Below are 18,292 nucleotides of genomic sequence, written 5' to 3'. Positions count from 1 at the left end.
TATTCGTCCTATCAGAAAGGGTTTGGTGGCTCGACACGCACATGTTTCGGCCTCTACGGCCTGCTTCAGAAGCCTTTGTAAACCAAAACTTGATTGTTTGTGTGATATGGATATTGATAAATCACAACACGACCATGAAGACACTAAATTGCACTGCCCACACCAAACTATATCTATATCACACAATCAGGTTTTGGTTTACAAAGGCTCCTGAGGCAGGCCATGGAGGCCGATACACGTGTGTGTCGAGCCGCCACACAACACTTTGTGATTTGACGAATAAAATTACACACCAACATTATTCTGGACCTCAGCTGTTGTTTTTTGGCTCTTCAACTTGTTTGTGGAGGTCTTTTGTCTTGACATATTATTTATTTATTGTCCATAGGCCCCGAATACCAGAAACGAAAGCTTCTTCAAGAAATTCTAGAGAATGCAGAAAATATGGAGAGCATAGTGCAAGAAGCACCATCTGGTGAAGAACCACCTTCAACTCCATCAGAAAGTCCACAACTTCATGAAAAGAACTCAGACACCCATGAGAGGCCACCAAGTTCTTCTAGCACGCCACCTGAGGCGAAAAGATCTAGGCAAAGTGTGAAAAAAGATGGACTTCTCAGTCCTGGTAGTTGGAACGGAGAGCAGAGTAGAGGCAGCAGTCATGTAAGAAGTCAATCAGAAGGTAGGGCCACCACGCCTAATTTACAAGACGATAACGTAGCTGGCAGTAGCAGATTTTCCTTCCATGGCCCAATGAGGCAAAGTAATGTAAGGACTCCAGCAGATCAAAAAAGTAAATATGACATGCAGATCAAACCTCTTCAAAGGATAGACAAGCAACTAAAAGATTTGGAAGGAGAATTCCATGAAGGCTATCACAGTTATCCTGTACGGACCTCACCAGTAACACCTCCAATAGAATATGAAGAACCATTACGTTTTCCTAAAGTACCTTCGACACCAGGGACCCCAGAACCCAAGAACATAGCTAAGACCGATGAATCTGCGGCAAAAGTCCCAGACAAGAAAAGTTTACCTTTAACTACTGAAGATCAAGAATCCAAGAAAACTGTGCTCAGAGAGAAATCAGGACACCAAGTAGAAACCAAAGATGAAGCCCAACCTGAGCTCAAGTCTCGTGGAAAAGAAGAGCCCAAGCCCCTGAGAAAATCTGCTCTCAAAAACGAAGGTAACTTCATGAAGGAGCAAAAGCCAGAGCCTAAGACTTTGCTAAAACCTGAACCCAAAGCTACAAAGAAGATTGAGCCTAAAGTGATGGTGAAAAAGGTTGTTACTACTCTGAAGACCACAGAAAACGGAGCTGAAGAATTTGATGAGGTGCGGATGCTTATTTTTTTTAAAGCATTTGAATGGTTGTGTGTCATCTGTGATTCATTTATCTTTTTTTAAAAATTAAAACAAACAAAATTGCAAGTGGCTGATATGAATATATATTTTTAAATATGCTTTGAAACTTAGGGGCCCATTTAAGTCGTTAAGACAAGAATCAGCACACATTGCATTAACAGTTCATGAGGCAGCTTTCACTTACACCCATATTCTATAAAGTACGCCTAAAGTTAGACACCTATATTGGCGCACCTAGCCAGTGTAAGCACCTAACTTAAATAATAGGCTAAATTGGCACCAGTAATTGGCACTCGCCATCTCTTAATTGGCACTAGGTGGCGTTAATTGAAAGTTAGGCAGCTAACTTGGTAGGCGTGATTCTAAACAGTTAGGTGCCTAGTTAAAAGTGGGTGTGGTTAAGGGGTGGACCATGGCATGTTTTTGAGTTAGGAACTGTGGAACATCTAACTTAGGCGCAAGCATTTAGACCAAGCAAGACCTGGCATTAATAGGCTGGGCCTAAATGTTAGAATTCTATAAAGGGTGCCTAACTTTTATAGAATTGTGCTTAGCGTTGCACAAGTCAGCTCCAAATTTTTTTTTTAGGCAACCTATATAGAATAGGACCCTTAGTATGCACTAATATCTGTATTAACTGCTTAGTGTAGATTGGGTAGGATATACAGTAGGTGTGGACTGCATCGTGAAGTTAATGCATGGCGATGTACTGTGCATTAACGCTTGCCACAACAGATAGCACAGATTACTTAATCAATAAGTGGCATTAAGTGCGTCTGCATTGTGGAGTGGATTTGTGACTCAGGGAACTGAACAAATCTCAGGCACCATGCTGTTCTCCAAAATCTTGTGACTTGATGTATGCGAGACAAACGTCACGTACTTTAGATTATCTGAGCACAAATGTAACATTCAGAAGGGATGAGCAGTGGACAATTTTGCGACTCACTGGAGAAAAAACACAGGTTTGCCGATTTGAAACGCACTGTTTTGAATAGGATTGATGGTGGAGCAAGTCGAGGCAATTTAAACAAAAAATGATAGCAAATGGAACAGAGGCTCATCTTTGTTATGAAGACTGCTTGGCCGGAGAGGTTGAATAAGACATATTTTATAGGTGTTTGTTACTTTAAAAGATTCTATTTTCTGACTGGATCATTTTTGGCAGGAAAATGTTTGCCTTTCCCATGGGGTTCTCTTTATAAACAGACGCCATTACTTTCGGGGGCAGGCCTGCTTGTTGACGCTGCATGGCGGCTTCCCTGAAGATTTGAAGTACAATGTCGGGAGGAGGTAGAGTCGGGATCTGGTGACGGCTGTGCTGCAGGATTCTGCTGGGGAGAGGGTGGAGCTCGTAGGCCTATGACTACACTAAAGGTGTTTGGAAGAAAATATTTTTTAATTGAAATGTAACATCATACAATACATCTCATTTCAAACATCAGATATTGATAACAACGCTTATCCCTCCCCCCACTGTAGCAAGATTTATGGTACACTAATCAGTTGCATAAACAAATTACGTGTCTGTTAGTTTTGTCTAGGGAAAACCATAAACGCTGCCAGGTCCAAATTTCTTGGTCTATTTATACAACACAAAACCCAGGCTAATGATAAATATTTTTATTATGAAAATAGAAAAATAAATTCACAAGCCAGCTGCAATATCTAAATATTGTTCATAAAATATCTGATTACATAAATGAAACTCAGTACATAATTATCACAATACATTTGTTAGATAACTAAGTAAACTAATTGTTACACACACTAAACACTTCCCTATAATAATAATAATCCCTGATTAGCAAATGATCACAGTAATCACCAAGGAGGCTTTATAAACCTTGTCCTATATCACAATTGGATACTTATCTAACCCAGCTGATAAGATAGTAAATTCCGTATTCTCACCCTTTGATTAGCCTCTGGCGAAAATTAGGTGAAATGGAAAACCTTCTTGTTAGCTTCAGGAGATGTAAGAAATCCTTTGTTACAGGCACACGTGTTCATCAGCCCCTGGGAAGGCTATAACTCATTGGCAGACAAATTCCTTGAAGCGATGGAATTCAGAGCTGTTTCAGAGTCCGAATCACTCTCTCTTAGGCAGAGAGTCACCCGAGGTAACTTTACAGGTCTAATTATTAAAAGAAAAAGGTCGCGTGCAGAACTCCTGTGGGAATATGTGAGCTTCCTCGCATCCCAACACAGACTAATTATCCTTCGCACCTTCTCACTTGGATCTCATCAGATGACTTCCTCGGACCAATCCAGAAACAGAACTTAGATGAATAGCCTTTCTGTGTAAGGTGGCATATCGGCTAGTAGACACAGGTGCCTTAGACAGATAAGAACGGATAGGAGTCTAACTCCCCCAAGAATCACACAGTCCAATTATGAAGACACAGATGGGTGTTCTTGAGTAGAATAACATTCTGGTACATACCCAGAATGCATCAGGCAGAAACAACAAAGATGTGTTCTTCTTTCTTTTCTTGCAAAGTTCATGCTTGGAAAGCTTTCTTGCAGACAATGGTTCAGGCTGTATGATGTCAGAGAGGCCTAACCTTCAGGTGCAAATACGGAAACACCCCTACACCACCAATAATATAAGTATCAAAAAAACAGCAAAGAACAGAAAAATAGTATGACATGAAGCCCAGTAAATATGACATACCAAAATAGTGGCTTACATCCTCCCTAAGTGGTCACAGATTTAATTTGTTATGTATCAGGCAATGAGACTTGGAGGGGCACGCATCAATGTAATATTTCCAGATGGACCAACTCTAGTTTCCCAGGTCAATAAGCAATGTAACACATTTCTCCACTGCCGTTAGGATGGAGGTTTATCTTGCACCCGCAAGTACAGTATACATTTCTTGCCTACTATACATGCCTTTTGGAGAAAGAGACGACATCCCATAGAGTTAATGCCCCCCGCCCGAAAACTCCCAAGAAGGTCGCTCTTAGGAGTGGGGATCAACACTCTCCCAACCAAAGAACCCATGTAATGGAAAAGTTGGCCCCCAAAAATCTGCACTTCGGAAAAAAACCACATTGCATGTGTGAAGATGTTAACAGATGTGCCACCCATGTGATATAGTTGTGATTGAGATATATATGCCCTAAGTATAATACGAAAGTGGCATTCTCTGTAATAAGCATTATGCACCACCTGTGGTATTCTCCGCAGACTATTCAAAATATCGTCTGCTGTAACTGCCACATTCAATTCAGCAGTGCAAATAGCCACCAACCGCCTATAATCACGCCTTGGTCGAAGGTGGCAGGAGGGCTTTATGCAGACCAGCTATTGACACCGTATCCCAGTCAGGGGACATCAACGTCGAAGTTATCATATCCTTGATGTTTAATAAGCAATAATGCCTCAGAAAATCAATTATGTAATGGGAATTGTGGGCATAGGCATACCAGGGTAAAACACCTGGAGCATGCATGAGATCAGTAAAAGTCTTAAGTTTACTCTCTGTGGTTAGAAAATCAGCCACGTGCAAGAAGCCGTGGCAGGCCCATCTAACAAAAGGACTTCGCTGCATGCCTGGAGCAAACAGCAGATTCCCAAGGATTGGCAATAAATTGGAATTATCAAGGGGAGCCCCAGAAGACCCATTAGGGTTTTCTAAGCAAATTGTATAGGGGAGATTAATACACTACGTTTATGTTCAAAAGGTACTAAACTAAAACTTAGCTTTATATACCGGGTCTTCAGCCAGAAAGGAGCTCGACTTGGATAACAGTATCTAAAAAAATACTTTAAAAAGTAACAATCAGAAAATATTAATATGACTAGTTTCCAAAGTGTTTGGCAAATAAAATAGTTTATAAAGATTTATGAAAAAGTTGAATAGGACCAGGACCCCTTAAAATAAGAGGAAGTTCGTTCCATTATTGAGAAAATTTGAAAACCAAGGATTGACTGAAATTCTTGACTCCTTTGATTCCTTTCACTGAAGGAAGGGAGAGTTTGAATTGTTGGGTGCCTCTTGCGTAGGAGAATCTATAAGCATTCCATAATAGAGGGACAAGAGGGATGAAGATACCATATAAAATTTTAAAAGTAATACATGCACCTTTAAAGTGAATCCTGAGATAGACCAAGTGCACCAGATCATGTAGTAGAAAATGTGGATGGAAGGGATGGAAAAACTCCTTCTCCAGAGACCATGGAGTAGAATCTTCCATGGTCAAGATCCAGTCTGTCAAATGGCGCAAGAGACAGGCTAAATTATAATCTCTAATGTTTGGTAAGCCCAGCCCTCCCTCTGCCCAGGTGCCATAGAGGAGATGAAAGCGAATCCTAGACTTTTTCCCATTCCAGCAAAACTTCCCAATCAGATGTTGCAATGTAGTGAGAACTTTCCACAGCAGCTGAAGGGGAAGAACCTGCAGAACATACGGCCAGTGCGGGAATAGGACCATCCGATACACAATGATTTTACCATAGAGGGATAACGGTGCATTTCCCCAGACAATTTCTGTTTAGTATATCTAAGGAGGGCGTCCACATTATGGTGCTATAGAAAGCCTGCATTATGGGGAGTTGAACACCCAAGTATTTGAAAGCTTCTGTCGCCCATTTCAAGAGAAATGCACCGCCCCAGGTTAGTCGGAGTCGAGAATTACACTAAAGGTGTTTATTACTGCCATGTTACTCTGAGGCTTTTTTTTCTCTCTACCCTTTGATGTTTGCAGTGATTGGGACACACTCACTCTGTGGTTTATTCTTCTCTCAACAGTAACAGAGTATTGGAGCCTTAACTTAAGTACTTAACTTAAGAGGAAAACACCTTTTAAAAGGGGTTTTAAACAAAAATTCAAGGTGCCTATTGATGCCTAAAAAAAACAGCCCTGCGTTGCTTTTAAGAGGTGTTATACAATCCTTAATGCCACTGTAGGCATGGTTAATGGTCATAGAGCGCCTCCGTAGGCATGATTCACTTGAGAGGTGGATGCCGGAAATGTAGGCTTTGGAAACCCTGGTCTACATTTCCAACACCTACCTTTCCCGAAGGCATGATTCTATAAACGATGCTGTCGCATGATTGACACGTGATTGGCAGCCATTTTTAAGATGGCCGCTGCCGCTGTATATAGAATCCGGGCCTTCTTTTTTCTTTAACTAAGGAAGGAAGTTATCAACATGGGCTACTGTTAAGATGAATTACTTTACTGTTAACCCCAGTTATTAGTAACTCGTAGGACCTGTTCTAAATGACACAAGATAATAATAAAATAACATGTCTTAACAATAGCCCATGTTGATAACTTCCCCCACTTAGTGTGAAGAGTTTCAGTCTTTGGTAACCAGAGCTGGTATTGTGATGTCATAATGCCTCATTCCACCAATGCCTAAGAGCCAACTTCATCAGTGATGTCACAATGGCTTGATTGTCCTATACTTAGCTCACATAAGAATTGCCATGCTGGGACAGACCGAAGGTCAATGAAGCCCAGTATCCTGTTTCCAACAGTGGCCAACCCAGGTCCCAAGTTCCTGGCAGAAACCCAAAGAGTAACAACATTCCATAGCTGAGATTGTGATGTCACAATGCCTTATTCCACCAATGCCTAAGAGCCAACCTCATCAGTGATGTCACAATGGCTTGATTGTCCTATACTTGGCTAATTGTTGTTACATAAGGCAGTGATTTCAATTTCTAGAGACATTTCTTTTTTCTTTAATTATAGGGAGAAGTTATCGACGTGGGCTACTGTTAAGATGCGTTCTTGTACTGTTAACTCCAGTTATTAGTAAAATGAGATCTCTGTTAAAATAACGTAAATAGTGGTAAAATTACACATCTTAATAGTAGCCCACGTTGATGACTGCACCCCTATGGTGGGATCGTTTCTCCCTTTTGCCCAGTTGGTTGAACAACAATCTTTAAAACAACCCTTTTTTGATTCTTTTCCTAGGGACCCAATACAATATGGATCTGCATGGTCATATTATTGAATATCGGCTTGGCCATATTATTTGTGCATTTCTTGACATGATGTATCTTCCAGATGAGGTAAGGTGTTTGTAATTCTGTTACCCTGTCTTGTTGCATTCTGTGCTTTTTTTGTTGTTTTTTAAAAGGTAACATTCTGCTGTAAATCCATACAATTCACTTCACAAAATATATGGGGGAAAACTATATAAAGTTGTGCCTATGTAATGTGAGTTTTCACTTACCCCTTTTATTCCTATTTTGTAAAGTCATGCACATGCTTACTTTACTTTTAAAATATTAGCCTATGTGCAAAAGAATGCTTGTTCATGTAGGTACCAGCACTTACACCCACTTGAGGGCTGTTGAAAATGTTAGCACAAGCTTTGTATAAGTATGCACATAAATGAAAGAACTTTATAATTGGAGGGACATATGAGAGGCAAATGATTTGCAATGACAGAAAAGCGGAACAAAGAGCAGACCAGGCAAATATGTAAAGCAAAGAGAATTTAATGAAAAGCGCCTGGCCACGTTTTGGACGAAGGGTGCATCAGAGGCAAAACTGTAAATAATAAAATAAAGGTTGTTTGACATATGTTGCTCACTGATTACTTGATGCATGGCTTTATATACATGTATTTATGTTCTGCAATTTTGAACATAAATTATTTGATTTGAATGATGCATGATTTTTCTATATGTGCGTGTCATTTTATACTTGTATATGTTTTTATCATCGATTTTTATATGTTTGCTATCTTTTTTTAACTGTTTGATTTGGATTTTATTGTTTTCTTAACAATTTTGCCTCTGACACAGCCTTCGGGCAAAACGTGGCCGCATCAGGAACATGTTCCATTAAATTCTCTTTGCTTTATGTATTTGCCTGGTCTGCCCTTTGTTCTGGAACTTAATAAATTACAGCGTCAATGTTCAGCCGCCAGCAGTGAGCGTTTTACTGACCACCACTGGTGTTATTCCGGATATCTGAGGCTGGGCCATGTCCGGGTTTCAGCATTGGCTTTCCCTCTGACATCACTTCCTGGCTCTGCAAGACAGACCAGAGAAGCTGCTTGCACTGACAAAGATTTAGAGAGGTACGGTGGGATGGAAGGGGAGGGTATGAACATGGCGTAGGGGGATGGAGAGGTGCCTGCGCCCCCACCAAGACGGCACCCGAGGCGGTCTGCCCCTCTCCCCCCCACCCCGTTCCTCCTTACTATACCACTGTGTCCAGCAGTTTTTTATTCAGTTATCAGCTTTTATTCAGTTATCAGCTTTGCAGATAACATATCTCTTCAGATAATTTTAGCTACACCACATTATCTTTTAGCTTAATTTAGTCTATTAGAATTGATATGCACTTTTAGGTAGTTCTGACGAGAGTGCTTATGTGAGAAGTCCAAATGATGCTTGTTTTAAGTCTGTTGTATAAAGTCTACCAGAACATCCGGTATTATAACGTAATAAACTGGACCACCATGACAGTAATCCTCTTCTTATTCAAGTACAAGATATCAAGTTTAAACATAGGTCCTGATTAAGCAGCAAATTGATCTTTTATATGACACAGTATTGATTGAAACTCAATGAGGACATTGTACTTGGAAGATTCAATTGTTATTTAATCAAGGTTTATGATTATACTTGACATCCTGTACTTGAATAAGCAGGATTTCTGCTATGACAGTTTATTTTATTCTTATCTAATCTAAATCTTACTGGATCATCCCTAATAATATAGGGCTTGACTCGGTGTACAATAAAAATATGTTTATAAAGATGTGTTGATTTTAAGATAGATTATTAGGAATTATATTCTAAAAAAACGTTGAGACTTTGTAGTTTTTAAAATTTTATGGAAAACCTGAAATGAAATACACGATCGTATCTGAACGGGAAGGTCATTCCATAGTGCGGACAATAAGAAAGACAAAGATCAAGCAATTTTGCCGGTTGATCGAGAACCTTTGATCGAAGGAAAAGATAACTTATGTAAATGAATAGTTCCACAACCCAAAATGTTTGAAGAGTTTAAGGTTAAGGGTATTAGGGAGTCAAACAATCCATGAATAATTTTATAAACAATACAAGCATTTTTAAACTGAACTCTGTAACGAAACGGGAGCCAGTGTAAGTTCTTAAATAATGGAGTAACTTGCTCGAATTTTGACTTGCCAAAAATTAGTCATGCCGCAGTATTCAATATTAATTGTAACCTTTTCTGATTCCCTTTACTTAAACCAACATAAATAGAATTGCGATAGTCAGCTGAGCTAAAATAACTGACTGGACCAGTACTGTTATAATACTGGATGCTCATGGGTGATTCCTGATTTACATTTGATTATTCACTTGGGGTTTTGAGTAATTTTAGGGCTCCTTTTATCAAGGCGCGCTAAGGGGGTTAGCGCGTCGGACATTTCATCACGCGCTATCCCCCCACGGCAAGCCTAAAAACTAAAGCCTCGTCAATGGAGGTGTTAGCAACTAGCGCGGCAGGAGGTTGAACGTGTGGTATTCCGCGCGTTAACCGCCTACCGCACCTTGATAAAAGGAGCCCTTAGCCTTTTTTGTAAAGTTTAGGTGGTGTACATCATCAGTACAAAAGATAAAATAAGAAAATGAGAAATGGAAATGCAATTATCAATGGACAGAAAAGCCCTAATTCTATAAAGTCCGTCTAAAGTTAGGCACCGATATTGGCACCTAACTCAATCGATCAATAGACTTAATCGGCTTTAATCGGACTTAATTGAAACTTAAGCGCCTAATTCAAAAAGCTCAATTCTATAAAAACTAGACATCTAGCTTATAGAATCGCGCAAATATTAGTGCTTAACTTTAGGCAGACTTTATAGAATCAGGAGCAAATAGAAGAATAAAGTCATTCTGCTACAATGCCCGCAGCACACTGCATCCCTGGTCCAACGACCTGAAGACGGTAAAAAAATGAGGGACGGAATCAGTTAGGATCCATAGGGCTTCATGGGGAAAAAATAAGTCTTTAGGAGGGCTTTAAATTTCTTTTTTTTTTGTAAATCTTTATCTTCAAAAAATACATAAAACCAATATAACACAAGCAATAATGTTCTAAATCCCGCCCACATTACCAATTACCCCTTAGCAATTTAGATAATGTTCAATCAATTCCTAAATACTTCTTCATATCTCTTCAATATGTATTTCTTAAGATCATAGCAATTCTTATGTAATCTGCCTTGAACTGCAAGGTAAAGGCGGAATAGAAATCACTAATGTAATGTAAATAGTGCAATACAATGAATTTAAACATAGACAAATCAAGAAACGCACTTTAAATATGCAAATAATTTGAAAAACACTCATTTTCTCCTCCCCCTTAACTAATAAAAGTAGATATACATTTATAATTTCCAAACAATTAATAAAATAGGAATAACAAACAATAATACATTTCCCTCCACCCTCCCTCCCACCCTGGATGTATAAGGAGGTCAGATAAAAAGAAAAGGAACATGACATCTATTGTGACTCAATAAATGATGCCAAGGAGGGCTTTAAACTTGTGATGAGAAAGTTCTAAACTAATGCCAGAGGGAGCTTGTTCCAACAGGTAGGACCAACTACAGCAAACAAGTCGGCCCCCTTTTATCAAGCTGCAGTAGAGCGTTCTAGCGTAGGCCAGTGAGGTAAATGTTCTGACACTCATTCAGTTCCTATGAGCATCAGGGCATTTTCCTCGATGGACCATGCTAAAATGGTCTTCCGCAGCTTGATGAAAGGGGGTCATAGAATCTGAAACTTATTGAGAAAAACTTATTTACCATTATTAATAGACTCCCCAAACCAGCTCCACGAAGTCAACAGTAGGGGTGAAAAAATCCACACGGGAAACAGTTCCAACTTTTGGAAGATTTATTACAATGGGTCTTTTACTGTAATATAACATAAAAATTTATTTCTATACCGCAATACCATTTTTTTTTTTAATTCTTTATTGATTTTTCAGACCACAAATGCGCAATAAATGGTTCACATATTTGCACTTTACATAATAAGTGCAACAAAACTTACAAATATTACTGCACAATGAAATTTCCCCCACCCTCCCAACTAATAATCAAATATAATAAAACCTTCATGAAACTATTCATAAAATCCTTGAATCAATTTCAATTCTATTCCCTTCCCTTAGCCCCCCCTCCTAGGTTGTGTATGTTTACTTGTCTATAAAATTAAATTAATTATTCCTCTTTACAGTATTTAGCCAATGGCTCCCAAACATCCATAAAATTCTTAAAGCGTCCCTGTTGTATGGCCAAACAACATTCCATTTTATAAGTATAACATAGGGATTCCCTCCAAAATGAGTAATTCAACCTATCCCAGTTTTTCCAATTTCTCAAAATAAGCTGCATGGCAACCCCTGTCATTACAAAAAGTAGTTTGTTATTTCTCACAGATAATTGACTTTTAGCTCTCATAAGAGTACCAAATAAAATAGTATCATAAGATAAAGCCACTGGATTCTCTAATAAATTATTTACTTGGTCCCAAATAGACCTCCAAAGGGACAATAGTAAAGTGAATGATCTAAAGTCCCGGCTTCAATACCATTAAGTTCTATGCGGTTTACAAAATAGAATTTAAAAAACTGGACATATACAGTTGAATATAATACAGGGGTAGGGAACTCCGGTCCTCGAGAGCCGTATTCCAGTCGGGTTTTCAGGATTTCCCCAATGAATATGTATGAGATCTATTTGCATGCACTGCTTTCAATGCATAATCATTGGGGAAATCCTGGAATACGGCTCTCGAGGACCAGAGTTCCCTACCCCTGATATAATACATTAATTTCCTAAGAATCTTGTAAAGAAATACATTTTCAATTGTCTCCTAAAATGTTGATATGAGCAAGAGGTCGCCATTAGAGAATTCAGATCTTTATCCCATATTGCAGCTTGAAACGGCAGAAGACATTAATGATATTTTTTTATATTGGCAACCTTTGACTGAAAGAAAGGTAAACACAGCATGCGTATGTGGAGAGTGCTTTGAAATAACAAATGTGAACGAATCCACAAGATAATTAGGTGTAATAGATCTTCTAAATATTGGAGCTGTATCCCATGTGGGGTTTTTTTTTACCCCTACTGTTGACTTCATCCTGTGATTTCTTCGTAGGGATCTTTTTCTTCCTTCTCTTTGGCTTGGACCGTGCCAATTAACGTGCCAATTATTGATAGTTCAGAGCTCATTATTCAATTTATTTCTCATGCATCTCAGAAGTGTGCCCAACTGTGGGCAGCATGTACAGAATCTGGGAATGTAGGCTGAAGCCATAGTTATAGAATGCATTGTTAGCTTGCCTTAACTGGCTTTGTTGCTTTTGTTCAGGAATAGGAGAACCTGTGATGAAGATGTTGGTTCCGTGCATTGATTTCTACCAGCCACTCCTCTTAAAGGAGGACTTTGGAACAGGAGGATGAATCGTACTCTGAAATGTCAAGACGAAGCGATGACCGGTTTTCTCCCCTTCACTGCTGCTAATCTGTGGCTGGGCTCTTCAATCACGAAACAGAAATCTTTTTTTTTTTTTTGGTCATGTATTCTTTCTGTGTGTAAATCTGCAACTGCCTTGTCGTGCACTAACCTCGTTTTCCAAATGCACTTAATTGCCAGAAAGGAGTGATGCCATTTGAAAGTGTAATTAACTTATAATCTTACAACGAGCTTCGCTATCAAAGTATAGTAGATAATAGATCACACAGGAGTCATAAGGGAAATGGAACACATTATTTAAAGTCTACAAAAGAGAAAATTAAGTGTGTGGGGTGGTACGCATACCACACATCTTGTCTTTCGGAATTAATTGTGTATACTAGAATTTTCCTTTGGTTTCAATCCTGTTGTCAAACGTATATTTTTGCGCTGCCTTCTCTAATTATTCAGGTAGGGAAAATCTCTTTATTTTTCCCTTTCGTTCATGTGTACTCTACATCTTGGCTTTCATCATGGCCCAACTGGAGCAGTGTAGCAGTTATACTAACCAAATATAAAATCTCACTGTTAATCTCAAAGCTGGCTATGGAATTCCCACCGTGGCTAAGAGGACGAGGTTGAGGGGGGGGGGGCACACTTTAAACACTGGGCCATGGTAGTAAGCAGTGGGCAAGTGAAACAGGAGCAGTTTGATTGATGGCGATGTACCGTCCCGTAAGAGTGCACTCCGGCCTTGTTTGAATTTGTGGACATGCAGTTAGCAGACCTTTGAGAAGCCAGATTATTTTAGACTGTTTATCTGTAGTAGCTGGAATCCTACAGAGTAAGACTGTGAGCTTAATGTTCACATTGGCATATACCAGCCTTTTTCTTCTCATTTCTTGCTAAGATGTACTCTCCCCATTAATACAGATGTTCGAAGTCGCTCTTTTTGTACCGAATACATTAACCTCTTCCCTATAAATGTCTACTTGCAGAACAGTGAGCGGTGTGAAAACACAAACTTTGGAGAGTGAGATGGCTTCCTATGAATAAGGGGACTAGATGTTACCACTAGCGTTTTGGGGATTTAGTTCACACCTTCCTCGGTAATTCAAGGCAAGTTGCATTCGGGGTGCAGAACGTATTTGATGACAATGTCGGATCTGTGCATTGGTTTTTTTTTTATCAACCACTCTGAGAAGCCCCCTTAAAGGAGGACTTTGGAAGAAGAGGATGTGTCGAAACATCGCAAAGAGACTGATTAAACGGTTAACCACTTTCAAAACTTCAAAGCTGTCGTTTCTCACGTTGTCACTTAAGAAACACACATACTCTCTTTCATAGATTAAAATAATGCATGGCAGCTTGCGTGGTCTTAAATATAAATGCACGCTTTGTTTGTTTTGCAGTGCACAAGGTGAAAGGTCATGTGCCTGTTAACCCACTTAGAACATTCAAAACTTTTGAAGCTGCTCTGAAACGGTTCAGCCCTTTCTTGTGCAAAATTCAGAGGTGTGCATGACATTATTTATATAGTGTTGGAAAATGTCTCCAGTCATTTATGGGACATGAGGAATTTTTTGAAATAGAGATCTCCGGTAAAACTATTGTTTATAAGAAGTGTAAATACAGAATGAAAAAACAAATTTATCTAAATTTAGTAGCTCTTTTACAGAACCATGGGACTTTACTACGTGGTATGTCCACTGGTATTGTGGCTCCAAATATCACTATTTTTAGGGTTGCCAGATCTCCTCTATGAAAGAGGGCGCCTGGCCCCGCCCCGTTCTGTCCCCAGCCCTGCCCTATTCCGCCTCTGGCTCCGTATCGTTCCTCCCCGAGTTTGAAGGCCACATTTGGAAGCCTTTGCGCAAGCGCGGATGTCGATGCAATGACATTGCCTGCATGTGACATCATCACGTCGATAGCCTTGCATGCGCAAAGACTTCTGGACGTGGCCTCCGAGCTCAGGATTTCCCAAAACATTGACAAACTGCCGGGTTTTGGAAATCCCTCCCGGCGGCCCGAACAGTCCTCTAAAAAGAGGACATGTCCGGGTTTTTCTGGATGTATGATAACCCTATTTTCCATTTATTGTTTTGCAGGCCGCGTGTTGTTATAACCTTTAGGGTGCGGGAACTGAAAGAAAGTACTGAGGGGGCACTTACCCACAAACTCTATAAAGTGCATCTAAAGTCAGGCGCTTAACATCGGTGCGCCTACCTCAATTGAGTAATAGGCCAAATTGGAGCCGATAATCAGCGCTCAACACCTCTTAATTGGCTTTAATTGGATTCTCTAATTGGCGCACAATAAATTTAGGCGCCTGTTGCCTGTCAATCATGCTTATGCACCCATTACAGAATTGCGCTTAGTGGTGCCTAACTTAAAACGGTAAAGTAGGCCAAGATTTTAAAGGCCTATATCATAGCGCTTAAGTCCTTTACAGAATCCTGTCTAGTGAAGCCTAAGTCAATCTCCACCCCTAAACACGCCTACTTTATTATTAGGTGCCGATAGGGGTTTATCGTTTGTAGTATTGCACCTAAGAAGATAGGCGCCCAATCAGTTTTTGTTTTTTTCAATTATGAGCTTGTTAAAGCTCTTAATTGAAGCAAATTTTCTAATTAAGGTAGGCGCCTAACTTGATGCGTCTTCAGTGGCGTAGCAAGGGTGAGAGGCGCCCAGGATGGTGGCGCCCCTCCTCTACCCCCTTCTCTGAAACCCACCCCTTCACGCTCCTTCCCTGCTCCCCCCTCCTGTCGCATTCGCACGCTGCTTTCCTTCCCCTGTACCCCTGTAGCATTCCTAGAAGCAAGCAGCAGCCCCTAACCTGCCGTCATGCCTGTGTGGACATCTCCCTCTGATGTTACTTCCTAGGTGTGGGCCCAGGAAGTGATGTCAGAAGATGAGCCGACGCAGGCATGACCTCAGGCTAGGTATTGCGGCTCGCTGTTAAGAATGTTACAGAGGTACGGGAAAGGGAAGTGGCGCACGCATGGCAGTGGGAGGCAGAGAGGAGGACTGGGGCCGCGCTCGTATCAAGACAGCGCCCGGGGCGGACTGCCCCCTCCCCACGCCCTCCCACTTACTACGCCACTGGCTGCCTGTTATAGAATTTGCTCCGTAATGCCAAGTGCTTAATTAAAAGCGGATGTGGTTAGGGTGGCAGATCATGGGCCTGTATTTGAGTTAGGAGCTATTTGGCGCCTAACTTAGGCACAGGCATTTAGGCCAAAAAAACCCTGGCATAAATAGGGTGCGCCTAAATGTTCGAAAGCTTAGTGCCGCCTAAGCATGATTCTTTAATAGGCACCTGACTTGTATAGAATCACATTTAGTGCCTCACTAGTTGATGCTGATTTTTTTAAGGCGATATATATAGAATCGGGCCTTTATTGCCTCCGGTATGAGCTCCCATGTTATCCACTTGTTAACCAGTTACCACATGGTAATGTTAGCTACTTAACTCTGAGCAACAGGAACAAAAAAATCCAACAAAGTCTACAGTGAATCCACCAAACCAGGAAAACCAAGCAAAAACTGCAGATAATGTACAAAGATGCAGGCGAATATTTATTAGACCAAAATTAAAATACAGTTATATAAAACCTTTTTACCAACCAAGGGACCCGACACTTCTCATTTTTGATACGGCTCACTTTTGGCAGCGACTTTGCCGGAAGAATCACACAGGCAATCGTTGTTACCCTCATTTTTTGTGGTTCATTTTATACCTTATTTCCATGGACCCCTGTCGAAGGTGTGTTGTCCGAAACACGGCCCGTGTTGGGTCCCTTGGTTGGTAAAAAGGTTTTATATAACTGTATTTTAATTTTGGTCTAATAAATATTCGCCTGTATCTTTGTACATTATCTGCAGTTTTTGCTTAGCTACTTAACTTTATCATGTCCATTGTCCGCCCATGGCATGCTTGCGCGCCCCCCCCCCCAATAGAAAATAATTATTAGCATGTGGTTACTTCACACTAATGGGAAAAAGAAAAACTCTGAATGCTTTAATTAATCCAATGTGAGCCATTTCTTGTCACATTAAGCACATGCTAGCGCTTAACACGGCTAAATGCATTCAAATGCTAAATGCATTCATTTTATTTCGGTAAAATACTGGAGAAATTGAATTCTATGCCTTGATTTAGAGAATGGGGCCTATGCAATCCCTGCACGGTAAAGGGGTAACTCTTTTTGCCTTCAGCACTTCAGGGTTAGAGACCTCCACATTCTCTTGAGTTTTTGTACCATTATGTAGGATTTCTTATGATATCAAGATTTCTTCTAAGTAATGTTTTTCTCTGCTCGTTCACGCATATTTCTTGCAAACTTTTACAGCTATGATTTTCAGCTTTCCTGAGATATGAGGTGTTTACGAGAAGCTGTTCTTGAGGAGTCGTTAACTTCAGTTTAAAGCGAAAATGAAAATACTTGAAATGGAGGTTTACATGTGAACAACCAAAGAAAAAGGGAAAAGAATCCAAACTATAAAAGTCATTAAAAAACAATGGATAAAAAAGGTGCACCTGGGTTTACATGTGAAGCCATCACTCTTCTCAGACACCTCGAATAGTGCCTGCACCCCATCCCGACATACACACACAAAGCCACAGTAAATACCTCAGAAATGTGCCAAATGAAAGAAGTCGATTGGATTGACATTACAAAATGGCCGCTGAAAGTTCTTCAGTGGAAATTTCGTTCATTGTACAGTAATTGACAGCAGTTTTGAGCATTACAGAATGTTTTATTGTATTTTTGGACATTTTGGATCATACAACAACGGTTTAAAAGTACGTTCCGAATGTAGAGTTGTGATGATGTCCTCTTGGTCAATAATAATCGCTCCCCTCCGTCTGTTTCATTTTATACCGTGCATGAGGGCTCAGTAAGCATCACTATAAAATCCATTGAATAAACTCCCAGGAAGCACTAAATCATTTTCCAGGAATCATTAAATTGTGTAAGATCTTTAAGTCTTAAATATGTATATCTAACAGGGAAGATGAAAGGTGCCCTTTTCCTAAGATACGCTAATCCCTAATATAGGCCTAGCGCATTGACACCCACACCCCGCTTTTACAAAACCACAGAAGCGGTTTTTAGCGCAGGCCAGTGCTCTGAATGCTCTGCGCCGCTCTCGATGCTCATAGAGTTCCTATAAACGTCGGAGGCAGCGCAGAGCATTCAGCGCACCGGCCTGTGCTAAAAAACGCTTGTGTGGTTTTGTAAAAGGGGGCTTGAAAGAGGCTTACTGCGAGATGTGCTAAAGTGTCCTGCAGTAATTTCCCTGTTTGCACATGGTCCTCACGCAGTATTTATGTTTATTTTTTTGTATTTTTTGGGAGGGGGCATGGCATGGATAAAGAAAGTGGAACAGCGCCAAGGGCCTCAGAGATTGGGATAATGAAATTCACTTTATTGAAAGATCCAACACGGCCCGCGTTTCCGCATAAATCAGGGGTCAAAAGCAAATGAAAGCTC

At 40.3% G+C, this 18,292-nt stretch overlaps 1 protein-coding gene across 2 annotated transcripts in view; it reads left to right on the top strand.

Annotated features, from left to right (window-relative positions):
* The window catches only part of JPH2 (junctophilin 2), a 91,818-nt gene extending 74,073 nt beyond the window's left edge, over positions 1-17,745 (top strand). Inside the window, exons 4-7 of one of the 2 annotated variants that reach the window (XR_004536448.1) lie at positions 389-1,338; positions 7,309-7,406; positions 12,711-14,309; positions 17,147-17,745. Coding sequence is in view for 1 of the 2 variants with exons in the window: in XM_033914254.1 (XP_033770145.1) it covers positions 389-1,338; positions 7,309-7,389 (1,031 nt within the window). In the remaining variant the exon portion in view is untranslated. Of the gene's footprint in view, positions 1-388; positions 1,339-7,308; positions 7,407-12,710 lie in introns of both variants that reach the window. The other variant, XM_033914254.1, reaches the window with a different exon arrangement.
* Positions 17,746-18,292: the final 547 nt, after the last annotated feature.

Source organism: Geotrypetes seraphini, chromosome 11 (genome assembly GCF_902459505.1).
Source record: "Geotrypetes seraphini chromosome 11, aGeoSer1.1, whole genome shotgun sequence".
Classification (NCBI taxonomy): domain Eukaryota; kingdom Metazoa; phylum Chordata; class Amphibia; order Gymnophiona; family Dermophiidae; genus Geotrypetes; species Geotrypetes seraphini.
Note: the sequence above shows the minus strand (reverse complement) of the source record. Positions and strands in the feature narration are given on the sequence as shown.